We start from the raw sequence: 19,851 nt of genomic DNA, 5'->3' as shown, positions 1-19,851 counted from the left end.
GATGCATACCCATGCTGTTCCTTCAGAGCTGTGCCGTAAACTGTGACTCCCACACGAATGCGCGGGAGTGACGTCATCGCCAGCTTGGCCATTCATATTGTCAAAGCCCGCAAACCCGGAAAGACGGCTGGGTAAAGATAGAAGCGCCTTCATCAGTGACAACGCGCCGCTGGAGGGCTTTGTTCTTAGGTAAGTCTGTCATATTGTTCTAGTATGCGATGCAAACTAGTACATTATGACTTAAACTGCCTGGTTTACTACTGCTTTAACATTCGATTTGGGAGTAAATGGGCTTTACCAAATGAAAACCACATTCACTGTTAAAAATCTCAATCATTGAGAAAAGTTTTTCATTTTTGCTCCTTCAAATTTTCTCTTCACTGTGGTCAAAAAAGGAACATTGATTTGACCCCACTAACAATTAGAAAATCAAGTGAACAATCTTATAATTTAAATTGTTTTAACGAAAATCTGCTATGGCATACCCAGTTTAAGGCCTCATACACACGATAGGATAACCATAGGACAACGGTCTGAATGACCGTTTTCATCAGTCCAAACCGATCGTGTGTAGGCCCCATAGGTTATTTAACCTTTGGTCAAAAAACTGAGATCTTGCTTTAGAATTTAACCGATGGACGCCTAACCGATAGGTCAAAACCGATCGTTGTATGCAAAAGCATCGGTTAAAAACCTGCACATGCTCAGAATCAAGTTGACGCATGCTTGGAAGCATTGAACTTATTTTTTTTCAGAACGTTGTTGTGTTTTACGTCACCGCGTTCTGACACGATCGTTTTTTTAACTGATGGTGTGTACGCACGACGGACCATCAGTCAGCCTCATAGGTTAACCTAAGACAACCGTCCTTCAGACCGTTGTCCTCTGGCTATCCTATCGTGTGTACGAGGTCTAAGCTGTGATGTCCTATGCTACACAATACAGGCATACCCCACTTTTAATTACACAATGAGGTTTATTTACTAAAGCTGGAAAGCGCAAAATCAGGCTCACTTCTGCACAGAAACCAATGAGCTTTCAGATTTTATTACCAGGCTTAATTGAACAAGATGGGGTTAGAAGATCATTGGTTTCTATGCAGAAGTGAGCCTGATTTTGCGCTTTCCATCTTTAGTAAATAAACCTCATTGTGTACTTAAAAGTGGGGTATGCCTATACTGTAATTATAATACTGTACTCTTGTCACCTAGGAGTTATAGCCAGGCAGTGGTAATTGTATACTGTAAGTGTTAAATTACAAAAACGCAATAAAAAAAATTAATCTAAATCCAAAAACAGCTAATTAGACTTGATGTGATAGCTGCATTGTTTTCCTTTTTTAAGGATTGTTTATTTTGTTTTCACTTGGTGATCCTTCCAGTAATACACTTCCTGTCCTTGGGTGACAACAATTACTCACTGTACTTTATCTATGGAGGAGCAGCAATGTCACACTAGGCAGCTCTGCTGATATGGACAACAAACACATCCTTCCTTCCTAATTTTCATTATGATGATCACCTAAAAACTTATAACATTATCTGAGATTTCAGTTCAGTATGCAGTAAGCTACTTGGACATTAGATTTCTATCAGAATCCACCTGCACTATTTCTGTGCTTGCAGAAAATGTACTTAATAAAAAAGAAACACAAAAGAAGAGAGTGCAAAGCCGCCCTAGTGTAACTCTGCTTTAACCACTTGACCACTGGGCACTTAAACCCCCTTCCTAACCAGACCAATTTTCAGCTTTCGGTGCTCTCACAATTTGAATGACAATTACTCAGTCATACAACATTGTACCCATTTTAAATTTTTGTCCTTTTTTTCACACAAATAGAGCTTTATTTTGGTGGTATTTGATCACTTCTGGGTTTTTTATTTTTTGCGCTATAAAAAAAAAACACAGAAAATTCAGTAAAAAAAATAAAAATAAAACTTGTTTCTGTCATATTAGCAGGTTATTTCTCACACACAGCATATGCATACCACGAATTACACCCCAAAACACATTCTGCTATTCCTCCCCGAGTATGGCGATACCCCATGTGTGAGACTTTTACACAGCGTGGCCACATACAGAGGCCCAACATGCAGGGAGCACCATCAGGCGTTCTGGAGCACCATCAGGCGTTCTGGAGCACCCAAGCCAATACTGACATTTCTCTCCTACATGGAAAAATCATCATTTATTTGCTAGAACCCCAAAACATTATATATGCTTCTTTAGCAAAGACCCTAGAGAATACAATGGCGGCCATTACAACTTTTTATCTTGCATGGTGTTTTCGCAGAAATTTTTTGAACGTGTGTTTTTTTAAAAAAACGGTTTTGTGCTTAAAAAAAAAAAAAAACAGTAAAGTTAGCCCAATTTTTTTCATAATGTGAAAGATGAAGTTACGCCGAGTAAAAAGATACCCAACATGTCACACTTCAAAATTGCACACGCTCGTGGAATGGCGCCAAACTTCGCTACTTAAAAATCCCCATAGGCGACGCTTTAATTACTTTTACTGGTTACATGTTTTTAGTTACGGAGGAGGTCTAGGGCCAAAATGATTGCTCTCGCTCTAACGTTCGCAGCGATACCTCACATGTGTAGCTTGAACACCGTTTTTATATGTGGGCTGGACTTACGTATACGTTCGCTTCTGCATGCGAGCTCACGGGGACAGGGGCGCTTTAAAAAAAAAAAAAAAAATTATTGTTCATTTTACTTTATGTACTTGATTTTGACACTTTTTTCCCCCCAAAAATTTTTTTTTAGCACTTTTATTCCTATTATAAGGAATGTAAACATCCCTTGTAATAAGAATATAGCATGACAGGTCCTCTTTACAGTGAGACGTGGGGTCAATAAGACCCCACATCTCACCTCTAGGCTGGGAAGACTGAAAAAAAATATATCCTGGCTTCGATCGTAGCGGTGAGTCTGTAAAAGCACCGGAGGGGGGGACGTATTGCAGAGTATTGGGGGTATTGCAGAGTATTGGGGGTATTGCAGAGTATTGGGGGTATTGCAGAGTATTGGGGGTATTGCAGAGTATTGGGGTATTGCAGAGTATTTGGGTATTGCAGAGTATCGCACAGGGTATTGCAGGGTATTGGGGTATTGCAGAGTATCGCGCAGGGTATTGGGGTATTGCAGAGTATCGCGCAGGGTATTGGGGTATTGCAGAGTATTGGGGTATTGCAGAGTATTGCGCAGGGTATTGCAGAGTATTGGGGTATTGCAGAGTATTGCGCAGGGTATTGGGGTATTGCAGAGTATCGCGCAGGGTATTGGGGTATTGCAGAGTATTGGGGTATTGCAGAGTATCGCGCAGGGTATTGCAGAGTATTGTGCAGGGTATTGCAAAGTATTGCGCAGGGTATTGCAGAGTATTGCTGGGATGGATGGCTGGATCTGTGACTGCAGTTGTCACAGATCCAGCCACAGCGCTGCTGCTGACACCCGCTCCCCCACCTCTCCTCTCCTCTCACGCTGTACCGAACGGTACAGAGAGGAGAGGGAGGAACCGGCGTCATCTAATGACGCCGGTTTGTTTACAAGTGATCGCTCCGTCATTTGACGGAGCGATCACGTGGTAAACGGCCGCTATCAGCGGCAATCTACCGTGATCCGTGATGCGCCGGGTCTTCTAGACCCGGCGAGCACGGACACTTCCGCGAGCGCGCCCCAGGGGATGCGCAAACGCGGAAGTGCACGAGGACGTCCCAGGGACGTCGTGTCACAGTAACTCGACCGCGCTGTAGCAGTATTTTTGCTATAGTGCGGTCGGCAAGTGGTTAATATGGTAAAGTTAAAAACACTACAATGATCAAACTCACATTGTGTGAAGATAGATACAGCATAAGGATTCCATTGTGTCCGCACTCCTAAAACCACCTCAAGATCCCGACAGAGGAAGGAGGAGCCATGGACGTTCAACCTAGCTGCCTGGATCCTGACACACCCAAGGCTATCCACCACCCTGCTTGACGTGCAGATCCTATTGTGCATATGCCTGGTCCAGCCGGTGCTGCTCTCTGAGAATGCACAAGCCCACACAAGCTGGATACAGGGGGGGAAGAGAGTGAGGACATCACACAGTTGCCATGACAATGCGTTTCGGAGGCATGGCCTCCTTCCTCAGGTCACTAACTCGCTGGTAATTCGCCAATTTATAGGGAAAGAAAGACACGCCCACTGTGACCACTTCCCTGCCTCGGATCTTAAAGGGACACAGGGTTAGGAAAGGCAAAAAATACTTATAGGCATTGGTTACAATGGTGGTGTCATGGATATGTAATAATGTCTGGCAGCTTACCTGTCTCTTTATGTGTTCATTAGAGGCCCGACTGTCTTATCTGGCTGCCTTTATCATCTCTCCTCCCTGTATGGCTCCACCCCAGGCCATCCCAGGAACTCTATATTAACCACGGCACTGCTGGTCTGCGGTGCTGATCAACGTGTTTGTTAGTATTGTGTTCCTGCTTGCCGTGTGCTACGTTATTTCTGTGTACCTACTTTGGCTTGTCTCCGACTACTCCTGTTTGCCTGTGACCCTGAACCTTGGCCTGTCCCTTGGTTATCCTCGTCTGCCTGTTGCCCCGACCTCGGCTTACCCTTCACTATCCCTTGTGTCCTGAGTGGCTGCTTCCCCTCTCTCCCTATGGAGCGTGACCTGGGGGACTCCGTGGGCCGCGACCTGGGTTCAGCTGCAGCGAAGGCCATCCTCACCATTAGAGGCTCTGGTGAACTCCAGCTGGACCTTAAGACTCCGCGCCCTGGGGAATCTTGGGCTCAAGCTTCCTGTCCATCTGCAGCAGTCCAATGGGGTGCATTTGTCATCTGGCCACAGGTGGCCTGACAGTTTGATCAACCATGAACCCGGCCGATGTGCCGCTTCCCACAGACGATCCATTGCAGGGCATAGTCCGCAGACTTGAGACTCAAGAATCTAAATCAGACTCAGGTGATGCGATTGCTTCTGGATCTGGCTTCCCGCTTTGTGCAGCTCCAGACCTCTTTGGGAACCCTGAATCAGCAACATCAAGTACAACCAGCGGCTGCGCCTATCGCACCAGTCGCAGAGTCGCATTCCCTACAACTGCCAGCTCCATCTCGTTTCTCTGGGGACTCCAAGGCCTGCAGGGGATTCCTTAGCCAATGCACTATTCATTTTGAGCTCCAGCCCCAACACTTTCTGTCTGATCGGGCTAAGATAGCCTATATCATTTCCCTCCTCTCCGGTGAAGCTTTAGCCTGGGCAGCCCCTCTGTGGGAACTGAATGATCCAGTGGTTTCTAGCCTGCCTGACTTCTTGAACCTTTTTCGGAATATCTTTGAAGGACCGGCTCATGTCTCTTCAGCGGCCAGCGCCTTTCTATGTCTCCAAGAGTCTGCTTCTGTGGGACAGTATGCTCTTCATTTCCGCATACTGACGGCTGTGTTTAGCTGGAACAATGAGGCCTTAGTCGCAACCTTTTTGCATGGCCTTTCTGATCGGGTGAAGGATGAATTAGCAGGAAGAACCATCCCCACTAATCTGGACGAAGTTATCACCTTGTGTAACCAGATCGATATTCGCTTTCAGGAAAGGTCCCTGGAATACGACGCCGGCACTCCCTGGTTCTTGGTCAGCCTGAGTTTCCCTCTCTTCGACCCGTGGAGCATCTCCTGCCAGCTGAGAAACCCATGCAGCTGGGTCGGACCAGGCTATCTCCTGAGGAACATGCTAAGCGCAGAACTCTGGGCCTGTGTCTCTACTGTGGGGGCAAAGGTAATTTTCGTGACACTTGCTCTCTTCGCCCGGAAAAACGTTCAATACATCTGGAAGGTGGAGTATTGGACCCAGAAATATCACCTTCACCTTCTCATCTTCTTCTTTCTGTGTTCCTTCATCTTGGTGCTTCTTCTCATTCGATCTCGGCATATCTGGATTCCGGAGCCGCTGGCAATTTCATGGACTGGGAAATCGCATCGTCTATGAGACTTACCCTTTTGCCCCTCACCACACCATTGGTGGTCTTGGCGATTGATGGCACTGTTCTCCCAGGGGGCCCTATTCGCTTCCAGACACTCCCTGTTAAGATGTCAGTAGGGACACTTCACCAGGAGTGGATATCCTTCCTTATCCTACCTAAGACCTCAGCTCCTATCGTTTTGGGTCTTCCTTGGTTAAGGCTCCATTCTCCACACATTGACTGGACTGCCGGACAGATCCTGGCTTGGGGTCCCTCCTGTTCCAAGTCATGCCTACTCAAGGTTGCCCCAAAGGAGAAACTTCCTGTTGCCACCATCCCAGTATCTTTTGCTCTTCCTACTGCATGTAGTGGTGTCCGGGATGTGTCCTGCAATAGTCAGGCTGATGCACTCTCTAGCCCATGTGGCACTCTGAATGAGGAGCCCACCTGTGAACCTGAGCCGAACATTCACTCCAGTTTGCATAACAGTTTACCTTTGTCTGTCCCAAAAACGCACAGCCAGGCTAACTTGTCTGCAAGTTCTGCAGTCGCTACGCCTTGTGATGCGATTCGGGTAGACGCTACTCCTCACTATGCTATTCACTCGGCCTCTGCATCAGTTATGCCAGTCCAGCCCATGCCCAGTGAGCCTCCTACTTTTTCCTGTTTAGAACCTCGCCTCATCCTAATACTATTACGTCCATTCAAACCTATCTAAGGGGCTCAATCCATCCTTTGGATAGACTGCCTCATTCGGCCAGGTGGGGTTTTCAACCTTGTTTCAGGGCTCTCTGCATTCTGCTGGTCTTTCTGCTATCCAGCTTGACTCCTGTGTCATGTCACCCTCTAAGCAACCTGACCTCAGGGTTCCTCTGACCTCTGCCCAGTCTTATGGTCCTGTGCTAGATGCCCAGTTCATCTTTAAGGGTCTGAGGGATCCTCCTCAGATTCCTGTTGATCCTCTCTTGCCCTTGCTTATTCCTAAAAGGCCTTTGGTCCTCAATGATTCCTATTGTCCTCCCCCTACCTTGGTACCGCTCTGAGGATAATCTAAAGTACGAGGTTGGTCGAATTCTGGATTCTCGGCTCTGTAGAGGCATTCTTCAGTACCTTGTGCTTTGGAGAGGGTTTGGTACTGAGGAGGCGTCTTGGATTTCTGCATCTGAGGTCTTGATCTGCGCCTCGTCTGTTGAGGTTTCATTTGGGATTTCCCTTTAGGCCTGGGCCCAGGCGGGGGAGGGGGAGGGACCATAAGAGGGAGGGTACTGTCATGGATATGCAATAATGTCTGGCAGCTTACCTGTCTCTTCATGTGTTCATTAGATGCCTGACTCTTATCTGGCTGCCTTTATCATCTCTCCTCCCTGTATGGCTCCATCCCAGGTCATCCCAGGAACTCTATATTAACCACTGCACTGCTGGTCTGCGGTGCTGATCAACGTGTTTGTTAGTATTGTGTTCCTGCTTGCCGTGTGCTACGTTATTTCTGTGTACCGACTTTGGCTTGTCTCCGACTCCTCCTGATTGCCTGTGATCCTGACCCTTGGCCTGTCCCTTGGTTATCCTCGTCTGCCTGTTGCCCCGACCTCGGCTTACCCTTCACTATCCCTTGTGTCCTGAGTGGCTGCTTCCCCTCTCTCCCTACGGAGCGTGACCTGGGGGACTCCGGGGACTGCGACCTGGGTTCAGCTGCAGCGAAGGCCATCCTCACCACTAGAGGCTCTGGTGAACACCAGCTGGACCTTAGACTCCGCGCCCTGGGGAATCTTGGGCTCAAGCTTTTTGTCCATCCGCAGCAGTCTGCTATAGGGTTCACTACCTTGCGGTGCACCCCTGACTCCAACGGGGGTGCATTTGTCATCTGGCCACAGGTGACCTGACAGGTGGGACTATAGCAACTTAATAGATAAAACATCATAATAAATCCCTTGACAGGTGGTAATAAAAAAAAAAATTAACAATGTTATAACAATGTATCTTTTTCCAGTGAACACTAATATGTTAAAAAAAAGTAATAATTTGAATATGCCTAATTATGCTAATTAAGGGATTGACCATGAGACAGAGAACATACTACTCCCATTAAATGATGCTTTGATCACTAAACTGACCTCTGTAATCACCCATTTTCACTAATACTCAATTTTAACAAAACTTGGCTATATATATATATATATATATATATATATATATATATATATATTTATATATATTTATATTATTTTTGTGCAATAATATATATACACATATTCTCTTTCCTCTCCCATAAATTGCACATATATTTCATATGGAGATATTTAGAAAAATAAACTTAACTATAGCAGGAGGAGGGAAGGGTATGAATTTATGATTAGGAACAACCTCTTGTGATAATGAACTACTTGCATATCTCATTTCATACACATATATATATATATATATATATATATATATATATATATATATATATATATATATATATATATATATACGTACGTACGTACATGCATACATACATACATACATACACATATTTCCCCAAGAATGTGATATATGTTCTCTGATTTCTTTTGGTATCCATTCTGCCTCAAATGTTTGACATATTGTATATACCTTAACAATATCACACCTAAACAGTTCGTCTTAAACATACTATGCCATTCTTTATTCTATTCCACAAAAGGCAACCAAGACCGACACCATTATGAGACATTTGAGAAGTTTGGAAACCAAACATTCCTCCTGCATTTGGACAATGGAAGAGGGTAAATATGCTGAGTTTTCAATAAAATTACACTTTATTTTGACTTTTACTATGATAATAATGTGTACAGTGGACACATGCAGGAATAAGAAGGTAAGCAAATAGAAGATTAAAACAAAAAGGTCACCTTGGATATAGAACAAATCAATTTGGGTAGACCATGACCAAAAAAGGAGAAACAAGTTTTGGGAAAGCTTGTAAGTTAAAGTGGAAGTTCTGAAAGATCACTTCAGGCTGGCCCCTTTTACAAGTATAACCTATAGTGCCTATACTGTTTTAAATCCAGTAATGCACTGTCCTACCCTGCTCTGCACATGCTCAGTTGCTCTCTATTCTCGGCACTGTGGCTAAAATCAGAGCCACTAGAGGCCAATCAGCTGACCGTATTAAGATTTACTGTTGCTGAAGGGGGGAGAAAGCAACAGGAATGACACAGACTGTGCAGAGGGAACACGAATTTGAGAAGGAGAAAGGGAAAGCAAGCAGGAGAGGTGGCGGGACAAACTCTGCTGACAGGGGGAGACAAAAGAGTTACATTTACATAGTAAATAGGATAGTGTCTTAGCCCCCTTATATTCTCTCCTTTCTCCCTCATCTGCAGCCTGTGAACTTCAGCACTGTAAAGCTTCTGTTAACCTTCCTCTCTAGCAGTGGTGGCCTGTAATGCAGGGCGCAGGGGCACCGCCCCCCTATCCATGCGTCTGGCCCTCTAATCAACATGCGGGGCGCCGGACACATGGATTACAATGTTTTTTTTTTTTTAACCACATGATTAGAGCCAGAGCCTCTATTAGGCTTCAAAAAAGGGTGGGCTCGGGGGACATAGCACTGTGTCCTAAACCCAACCAGTTGTGTGACAATAGCAAATAAATATTCGCTATAGTTTTCCTGATTATCCTCTCGGCCAATTAGGAAGTGGGTCATGAGACCCGATAACCAATTGGCCGAAAGGAGAACTGATCCTATTGGCCACCTAGGAGGAGGAGCGAGGAGATGCATGGCGGAAGCCGATGTGATGCTGGGGAGGAGCAGGGGAAGCCGCTGCTCGTCGCCCCGGAGAAAGCACTTCCCGATAGATGGGGTAAGTGCGGGGCTGGTGACCTTCTGACTAACCGATAGAATGCATGAAGATAAAAAAAAATCTGACTTTACAACCCCTTTAAGCTTTGACAATAATACCTGGAAGCTGATTGGGTTCTATGCAGAGCTGCACCAGATTTTGCACTCTCCAGTTGTAGTAAATCAACCCCAATGTTTGCTGAATGTCAGATGTGTCTGCTTTATAAATAAAGTAATACAAATTAATTCGCAACCTAAAGTCGCATCTCTCAGCGACTGACAAAAAGTTGGTGTATCTCAGATGTGGATAGAAAACACATGGATAAACAAATAAAAATATACAAATAAAATTGAAATAAAAAGGGGATTCCTAGAATACTGAAATCCAAAACGAAATACCCAACATGGATTAGCCCTCTAAAAACATGTGAAAGATCATCAAAGTTCAAACAGGTTCATGCATAAAGGACTTGATTGGGGGGGCACTGGTAAAAAACAAGGTGACAGTCCAAAAAAAATTGTGTGGCAAAAAAGGTGAATGTAGCAAAGAATATCAAAGGGATGAAGTCCGTGAAGGGTACACTCTTGCGACTTACTTGCAGATATTCATTTATAAATCTTCAAACACAATACACTTCTCATATTTAGATAAGATGGCAGCTTACCAGAACATAGATAATAATCAGCTCTGCACATACAGGGTGATTTCCTCTGGCTCCCGTCCTCTGCTTGTAGTCCAGGGACCTTCCGGATGGATCACTGGAATCCTGGATGTGTGAATACCGTCTCCTCTCAAAGGAGGGGGTTTTCAGTAGGCAATGTATGAGATATGGGAAAAGAAAAGGGAGAACCTCATGGTGCGGTAAAAAAGAACTTGCTCTTTATTATTTGAGCAGGTAATTGGCATCAAAAAAGGTTACAAAAAACACAAGATCTTCAAAACAAACAAGGCACTCTGCTGATGGCTTGGCTCATGCCTGAACAGCAGGTGTGTGCAACGTCTGAATCCTTAGCTCCACCCGACGCTGCGTTTCTCCTGTATGAGGCGTCCACTAGAAAAGGAGGCTGCAGGATCAGGCATTCTACTTCATTAAATACCCTGACAGGAATAGTGACACCAGAAGCAGACAAATAATCAAAGCCTGCCCGTGGTCACCCATCATATAGGATTGGGATACGGTCGTGCGGAAATTCCTATTCAGACTAACTATGGCTGATGGTCTTGCGCACCGCGGACCTTAATCCTAATCTGTTATACATTAAAAAAAACATTTATCAAAACTTATAAAAACTTATTGGAGATAACACTCTTTAAAAAACCTTTACAAGTCATGGAGATGAATGATGCACTTAGCTGCTAATACTAAGAAACGCACCTCCATATGCTCCCCATATGTTAAGGGGGAGCACCCTACATATTGTTGTATACCAGTCGGTGTGCAAACATACAAATTTCCAGCGTATATATGAGCCAGCATATATATATGTATAAAAACCGCATATATCTAAAAAAACAGCATATGTAAGAAACATATTTAAAAACATATATAAAAAACACAGTAAAAATTATTATATTCGTACACAATCTACCTCCTCCCCCATTGGTAAAGAAAACCCCATAGTCCCAATAGGCATCATGTAACATATGTGTAGGATCCTCCTTGGGAATGGGGGATAGAGGAGGGGATTCAGTGTAAGGAAGAGAAGGAATTTACCAAGAATTGTAAAAAAATATTATTATGGAAAAAGATATAGAACAAACCCTACTGTTGGGTACCATCAGCTGTTATCTATGTAACAGTTGATGTCCCATTCGATGTTTAGGCCCCACTGGCTAAAACACTTCATGTCATAAATTAGTCGGGTCTCTCTACGGGAAATGTGACGCGTGAGGTCACTGCCCCTCCAATGTGGAGTGTACTTTTCAATGCCTATCACTCTAAGCACAGATGGATCCTGATTGTGACATTTGAGAAAATGTAATGAGACACTATGTTTGGTAAAGCCACCACGTATCCTGGACAGAAGTTCTCCTATCCTGATGTTTAGGACCCGGGTGGTCCTCCCTATATACTGTAGGCCACAAGGGCAGGCCAGCAAGTATATCACCCCAATGGTGCTGCAGGTAATGAAATCATTTATTTGATATTCCACTGAGGTGGTGTTGGAAGTGAAGGTGGAAATTTTGATGGTTTGTGAAGAACTGCAAACTTTGCCTTTTTTACAAGGAAAGAAAGAATCCCTTGAGATTCCCAAACATTTGGGAATTTGGGAACATTTTGCTTTATAAAAAGGCCCCTAACATTTTATACTGAATTTGATTTCTGCTTGTTAATATTTGGTTAATGCAGCATGCATCTGAGCTGCTTTTTTCCGATACAAGTCAATGTACCGTATATACAAACAGAGGCAGCCCAGAAGCTGTTTAAAAGTGTCTCTAAGGCATGACATATCTCTAAAAGAATTTCGCATTTGTGAGTTTAAAGACTGTGCCTAGTTCTTCTCTGAAAGGGAAAGAATGTCCACTACAAGTTAGAATTTGTTAGGCCCCTTTCAGATGGAGTAGAATCTGGAAACCAAGCGGATCCGCCTGCTCAGCAGGGGATCTTTCTGCTGATCCCTGCTGAGCAGGCGGATGACAGTCTGTGTCCACTCTGCTATGTAGAGAAGACAAGGACACAGCCCGCTGTTCTCTATGGGGCAGTTGGATGGAGACAAACTGCCTGTCCATTTCCATCCGGTTGTCATCTGATCCGAAATACCAGATGGATGGGGAACAGATACCATCCGTCTGTTTTTAGCAGACCTGATTGAATCGTATGCCATCAAGGGGCAGCGGACAGCGCTGACATCCGCTGCCCCATAGAGAACAATGGGTGGCCCGATTGGGTCCGCCTGAAAAATAGACAGGCGGACCCGATTGGTCTACTGGTGTGAAAAAGAGCTAAAACAGATGACCAGAGCAGCCAGAGTGCCCCTTATTTAAACCTCATACACTTCACTGAACCCTACAAGCAACAATCCTTCTGTGTGCACATGTACAGTTGTGGCCAAAAGTTTTGAGAATGACACAAATATTCGTTTTCACAAAGTTTGCTGCTAAACTGCTTTTAGATCTTTGTTTCAGTTGTTTCTGTGATGTAGTGAAATATAATTACATGCACTCCATACGTTTCAAAGGCTTTTATCGACAATTACATGACATTTATGCAAAGAGTTGGTATTTGCAGTGTTGGCCCTTCTTTTTCAGGACCTCTGCAATTTGACTGGGCATGCTCTCAATCAACTTCTGGCCCAATTCCTGATTGATAGCAACCCATTCTTTCATAATCACTTCTTGGAGTTTGTCAGAATTAGTGAGTTTGTGATTGACCACAAGTTCTCAATGGGATTAAGATCTGGGGAGTTCCCAGGCCATGGACCCAAAATGTCAAAGTTTTGGTCCCCGAGCCACTTGGTTATCACTTTTGCCTCATGGCACGGTGCTCCATCGTGCTGGAAAATGCATTGTTCTTCACCAAACTGTTGTTGGATTGTTGGAAGAAGTTGCTGTTGGAGGGTATTTTGGTACCATTCTTTATTCATGGCTGTGTTTTTGGGCAAAATTGTGAGTGAGCCCACTCCCTTGGATGAGAAGCAACCCCACACATGAATGGTCTCAGGATGCTTTACTGTTGGCATGACACAGGACTGATGGTAGCGCTCACCTTTTCTTCTCCGGACAAGCCTTTTTCCTGATGCCCCAAACAATCGGAAAGAGGCTTCATCGGAGAATATGACTTTGCCCCAGAACTCAGCAGTCCATTCACCATATTTTCTGCAGAAGATCAATCTGTCCCTGATGTTTTTTTTGGAGAGAAGTGTTTTTTTTGCTGCCCTTCTTGACACCAGGCCATCTTCCAAAAGTCTTCGCCTCACTCTATAATGTCGAATCTATTTTCTCATAAATCGAAATCTATTCTCTGTAATGTCGAATCTATTATTTCTATAGTGTCGAATCTTTTCTCTATAATGTCGGATCTTTTCTCTATGATGTCGAATCTTTTCCCTATAATGTCGAATCTCTCTATATCGAATTTTTACCGCAACGAAAACGAAAATAAAGCATTTTTTATGTCGGATCTTTCGCTTTTCTTTTTTTGCAGACCAGATTTCGGACGAAAATGCATTCTAACGAAAACGAATGCACATGTCTACTGTTTAATGTAAAGGGGTCCAGAGGTGTAGGGTGCTGTGTAATGTAAAGGGGTCCAGAGGTGCAGGGTGCTGTGAAATGTGGAGAGGGGTACACAGTAGTTACAAAGAGATATTGAAGGGGATGCAGTGGGGTGTTTTTACATTTTACCGTGGGGGGGGGTGCCAGATATAGGATCCGCCCCGGGTGCCAAATGCTCTAGGTACGCCCCTGGGTTTAGGAGATATCCTGGGTAGCTACAGGTAAATCTTATTATAGGCTTACCTGTAGCAAAAAGTGGTCTGCAAGGGTTTACAACCACCTTATATAATATATAATAGATATATAATTGTGCAAGATGATTGTTTAAAAGGCTAAGGACCCATGTGACCAAATAATGTTGGGGAAATAAAATATGAAAGGTATTTACTTTAGGGTCATATGTTTTTCTAGTTGAAAGCAGAACACAAATACACAATTAAAAGAAAGGAAAAGATGTGATCGTAAAAACAGATATAGGGCCGGATTCAGAAACAAGATCCGACGGCGTATCTCCTGATACGCCGTCGTATCTCTGAGTGGGGTCGGTCGTATCTATGCGCCTGATTCAGAGAATCAGTTACGCATAGATATCCCTAAGATCCGACAGGTGTAAGTGTCTTACACCGTCGTATCTTAGGCTGCAATTTCAGGCTGGCCGCTAGGTGGCGCTTTCGTATGTTTACGCGAGGAATATACTAATTAGGTAGATACGGCGATTCAGAAACGTACGTCCCGCCGGCGCATTTTTTTACGTCGTTTACGTTCCGCTTTTTTCAGCATATAGTTACCCCTGCTATATGAGGCATAGCTAATGTTAAAGTGGGGGTTCACCCAAAAAAAATATTTTAACATTAGATTCAGGCGAGTTGCTAGAATCACAATCGGGTGTTTTTTTTTTAAATCGTTGCCGTACATACCGTTTTATAGATATATGTTCACCGCGGCTTCCGGGTATAATCTGCGGGACTGGGCGTTCCTAATTGATTGACAGGCTTCCGACCGTTGCATACAGCGCGTCACGAGTTGCCGAAAGGAGCCGGACTGCGAGTCGGCTCTATAAGTCGGCTTCTTTCGGCAACTCGTGACGCGCTGTATGCGACGGTCGGAAGCATGTCAATCAATTAGGAACGCCCAGTCCCGCAGATTATACCTGGAAGCCGCGGTGAACATATGTCTATAAAACGGTATGTACGGCAACGATTTAAAAAAAAACATCCGATTGTGATTCTAACAACTCGCCTGAATGTAATGTTAAAAAAAAAAAATTGTGGTGAACCCCAATTTAAGTATGGCCATCGGATATTTTACGGACGGCGCATGCGCCGTTCAAAAAAAACGTAAAAAACATGGGGTCAAGGCAAATTTAAATACAACACGCCCCCAACATCCCCATTTGAATTGTGGCCTTACGCCACAACACATACGTTACGCCGCCGTAAATAAGGGCGCAAGTTCTTTCTGAATACAGAACTTGCGCCCAAAGTTACAGCGCATCTTTCTGAATCTGGCCCTAAGTGCTTGGCAACCTGTTTGGTGTGCAAAAATAATGACCCGTATACATCTGAGTGATAAAACCTTGGGTCTTTTTAAAGTGTGGTATGAGTCCAGTGGTAGGCAGGTAGAAGTAGGACATCTACTTCTGCACTGTATATAATCTTTGTATATAATCTTTTACTCTGTAAAATTATATTTGGAGTCTCAGAATTGGCTCTGAAATGGATTAAGTCATATATCACTGATTGCTGTCACTTTGCTTCTCTTGTTGGATTCCAGTCTGAAGTCAGTACAGTCAAGTATGGTGTTCCTCAGGGCTCAATCTTGGGTCCTTAACTTTGAGAAGCCACTTTTTAAAGGCTCTATCATAAGTTTATCATTATAACGTGCAGCCAACCTGGAAGCACACTATTGAAGCACATTGCATATTGCTGCATGGATTTAAATCAAACCATTGAAAAAAAAAAATGGCCCATGTCTCATACAAATTTGTTTGTAATGTCCTAACCTAATGTTCAGGCACAATAAATACACAAGTTGGGGCTGATTTACTAAAGGAAAATATACTGTGCACTGCAAGTGCACTTGCTCCAGAGCTTAGTGAATGAGGTAAAGCTCCACTTTTCAAAGAATACTTAATTGCATGCAAGAAAGGAAAAAAAAAAACATAATTTTTGTTTGTACATGATTGGATGATAGAAACCAGCAGAGCTTCCCCTCGTTTCAGAGCGTTCCAGAGGAGAGTAAATAACCCATATAAAAGCATGGTCCAATTAGCTCCATCGGGGGGGAGGGGGGCACAGTTTCTGGTGTTATTACTTAGAAATATTACTTAAAAAACAGAGCATATTACCTCATAAAAGATGTTGAAGGCAACTTGGTTACAAAAGTCAAGTAGAAGGCAAAGGTTTTATATGCATTCTTCTCCTCAGTTTTCACGAAGGAAAAAGGGGGATATAGTAACCAAGACTGTAATGGTAATAAGTACTAATAACACATCAAACATGTACCCTCATGGCTAACAGAAGCCAGTATCAGAAATAGACTTGAAAAACTTAACATAAATAAGTCACCAGGACCAGATGACTTACACTCGAGGGTCCTTAACCACTTCCCGCCCGGTCAATAGTATATTGACGTCCAGGAAGTGGTTCTGTAATCCTGACTGGACGTCTATTGACGTCCAGCAGGATAACCTTCCCGGCGCGCAGCGCGGCAATCGGTGATACGGGGTGTCAGTCTTACACCCTCCATCTCCGATCTCGGTAAAGAGCCTCCGGCGGAGGCTCTTTACCACGTGATCAGCCGTGTCCAATCACGGCTGATCACGTTGATCGGCTCTTCCTCACTCGTGTCTGACAGACGAGAGTAGAGGAGAGCTGATCAGCGGCTCTCCTGACAGGGGGGGTTCCCGCTGATTGTTTATCAGCGCAGCCCCCCCCTCGGATGCCCACACTGGACCACCAGGACCCAATAAAACAACAATAAAACAATAGGCAACAATAAAAAAAATTAGCACAATAGATGCCAATCAGTGCCCACAAATGGACACTGACTTGCAACATGGGCACTGACTGGCAACATGGGCACTGACTGAAGTGATTCCCAGCAATGCCATCAGTGCCACCCCTCAGTGTCCATCAGTGCCATCCCTCAGTGCCCATCCATGCCCAGTGCCCACCTATCAGTGCCCATCAGTGCCACCCATAAGTGCCACCCATGAGTGCCCATCAGTACCGTCTATGAGTGCCCATCAGTGCTGCCTATGAGTGCCCATCAGTGCTGCCTATGAGTGCCCATCAGTTCCGCCTATGAGTGCCCATCAGTGCCGCATACCAGCGCTGCTTATCAGTGCCCATCATTGCCGCCTCATTGGTGCCTATCAGTGCCACCTCATCAGTGCCCATCAGTGCCGTCATATCAGTGCCCGTAATTGAAGACGAAAACGTACTTATTTATAAAAAAATTAACAGAAAAAAATAAAAACTTATTTTTTTTTTCAAAATGTTCGCTCGTTTTTTTAGTTGTTGCGCAAAAAATACAAATCACCGAGGTGATCAAATACCACCAAAAGAAAGCTCTATTTGTGGGAACAAAATCATAAAAAAATTGTTTGGGTACAGTGTAGCATAACCGCGCAATTGTCATTCAAAGTGCGACAGCGCTGAAAGCTGAAAATTGGCTTGGGCAGGAAGGTGCGTAAGTGCCTGGTATGGAAGTGTTTAAGGAAGTGAGTCAGTTAATAGCTAGAACATTGTTCCTAATTTTTATTGACAGTTTACTGACTGGAATGGTACCAGATAATTGGAGAAAAGCCAATGTGGTACCAATATTTAAAAAAGGGCCGAGATATATCCCTGGAAACTACAGGCTAGTCAGCCTAACATCAATAGTCTGTAAGCTATTGGCGGGGATGATAAGGGACTATATCCAAGATTTTAGTAATGAAAACAAAAATCATTAGTTATAATCAACAAGGATTTATGAAGGATCGTTCTTGTCAGACCAATCTATTATCGCTATATGAATAAGTGAGCTGCCATCTAGATAAAGGAAGGCCTGTGGATGTGGTGTATCTGTATTTTGCAAAGGCATTTGATACAGTTCCCCACAAGTGTTTACTTTCCAAACTGAGGTCTGTCAGGATGGACCATAGGGTGAGACCCTGGAGTGAAAACTCGCTACAGGGGTGGGTCTAAAGCGTGGTGATAAATAATGAGTACTCGGAATGGTCCGGTTTGGTAAGTTGGGTCCCCCAAAGGATATGTCCTGGGACCAATTCTGTTTATTTATAAACGATATAGAGGATGTGGTGGACTGGTGTCTTTTTAACCTTACTGACTAGGGGCCAGATCCACAGACGCGTCGTATCGTTGTTTTGAATCCTCAAAACAAGATCCGACGGCTTCTGGGTTAGATCCGACAGGTGTACGTCTTCGTACGTCGTCGGATCTAAGATGCAATACTTCGGCGTCCGCTGGGTGGTGTTTTCCGTGTCGGGTATGCAAATTAGCGATTTACGACGATCCACGAATGTACGCGCGGCCGTCGCATTTTCTAACGTCGTCTGTAGTCGGCGTTTTCCGGCGTATAGTTAAAGTTGGTATTTTGCGGCGTATAGCTAGACTTGCCATGTTAAGTATGGCCGTCGTTCCCGCGTCAAAATTTGAAATGTTTTTATTTTTTGCGCAAGTCGTCCATGAATAGGGATGGACGTAACTCACGTCTAAGTTAAAAAAATGACGTCCTAGCGACGTCATTTAGCGCAATGCACGTCGGAAATTTCGGGATGACGCATGCGCAGTTCATTCGGCGCGGGGACGCGCTTCATTTAAATGAAACACGCCCCCAACCCGCCCGATTTGAAATCCGCTGCCAGAAATACACTACGCCGCCGTAACTTACGACGCAAACTCGCTGAGGATTCGAATATACGCCAGGTAAGGTACGGCGGCGTAGTGTATCTCTGATACGCTGCGCCGATCTACATGTATGTGGATCTGGCCCTTGGTAACTATGTTAAAGCAAAAATTCTGAATGAACAAAATAGTAGCGCTAAAAAATAACTAAACTTTTCTAAATATTAAACAATACATTCGTGATACAGAAAATATTGTGAGGAATGCAGGAATATATAAATAAAGTGAAAAAATTGTATAAATATATATGTGAAAAAGCGTCCACATAGAAAATCCAAGGTGATAATATTCCAGGTGAAAACAATTAAAGTGTCCAAAGGAAAACAAATCTTCAAAAAATCTTCTTAATATGAGACCTTTCACCACACCAAAGTGCTCAGTGACTCCACACCCATAAGAATTGCGCTTACCAATGCGATATGCCTTGCATTCTCATGCTTGACACAAACAGCAAAATATTTCTCCACACGAACTGACCAATTCCACCAGTGATTCTCACAAGCCGAATCGTTGTTCCACATGAAAGGTAAAGTGACTCCAATGGTGAAGTATATCAAACTTGTTTATTTAAAATCAGTAAAACAGCTTTACACATTGCACTCACATTTGATACAGCAAATCAAGGCACTTCAATAGTGAACTAAGCAGCAGGTTCCTCACAGGTGATTATCTTGTTGCATTATGGTCACAGCGGACCTAAATAAAAACCGTCAGCCTCACCCCCTGCTCCGTTCGTCTCAGGCCCCATACACACGAGAGGATTTATCCGCAGATACGGTCCAGCGGACCGTATCCGCGGATAAATCCTCTCGAGGATTTCAGAGGATTTCTATGCGATGGCGTGTACACACCATCGCATTGAAATCCCCGCTGAAATCCTCTGCCGATGACGTGTCGCGCCGTCGCCGCTATTATGACGCGGCGACGGGCGCGACGCTGTCATATAAGGAATTCCACGCATGCGTCAAATCA

At 44.1% G+C, this 19,851-nt stretch overlaps 1 protein-coding gene across 2 annotated transcripts in view; it reads left to right on the top strand.

Moving 5' to 3' along the window:
- The window catches only part of LOC120945367 (extracellular serine/threonine protein kinase FAM20C-like), a 112,743-nt gene that overhangs the window by 60,727 nt on the left and 32,165 nt on the right, over positions 1 to 19,851 (top strand). For both annotated transcript variants that reach the window (XM_040359488.1, XM_040359487.1), the window contains one exon: positions 8,611 to 8,692. In XM_040359488.1, the coding sequence (XP_040215422.1) occupies positions 8,611 to 8,692 (82 nt within the window). The remainder of the gene's footprint in view (positions 1 to 8,610; positions 8,693 to 19,851) is intronic.

This window comes from Rana temporaria, chromosome 7 (genome assembly GCF_905171775.1).
Source record: "Rana temporaria chromosome 7, aRanTem1.1, whole genome shotgun sequence".
NCBI lineage: Eukaryota > Metazoa > Chordata > Amphibia > Anura > Ranidae > Rana > Rana temporaria.
Note: the sequence above shows the minus strand (reverse complement) of the source record. Positions and strands in the feature narration are given on the sequence as shown.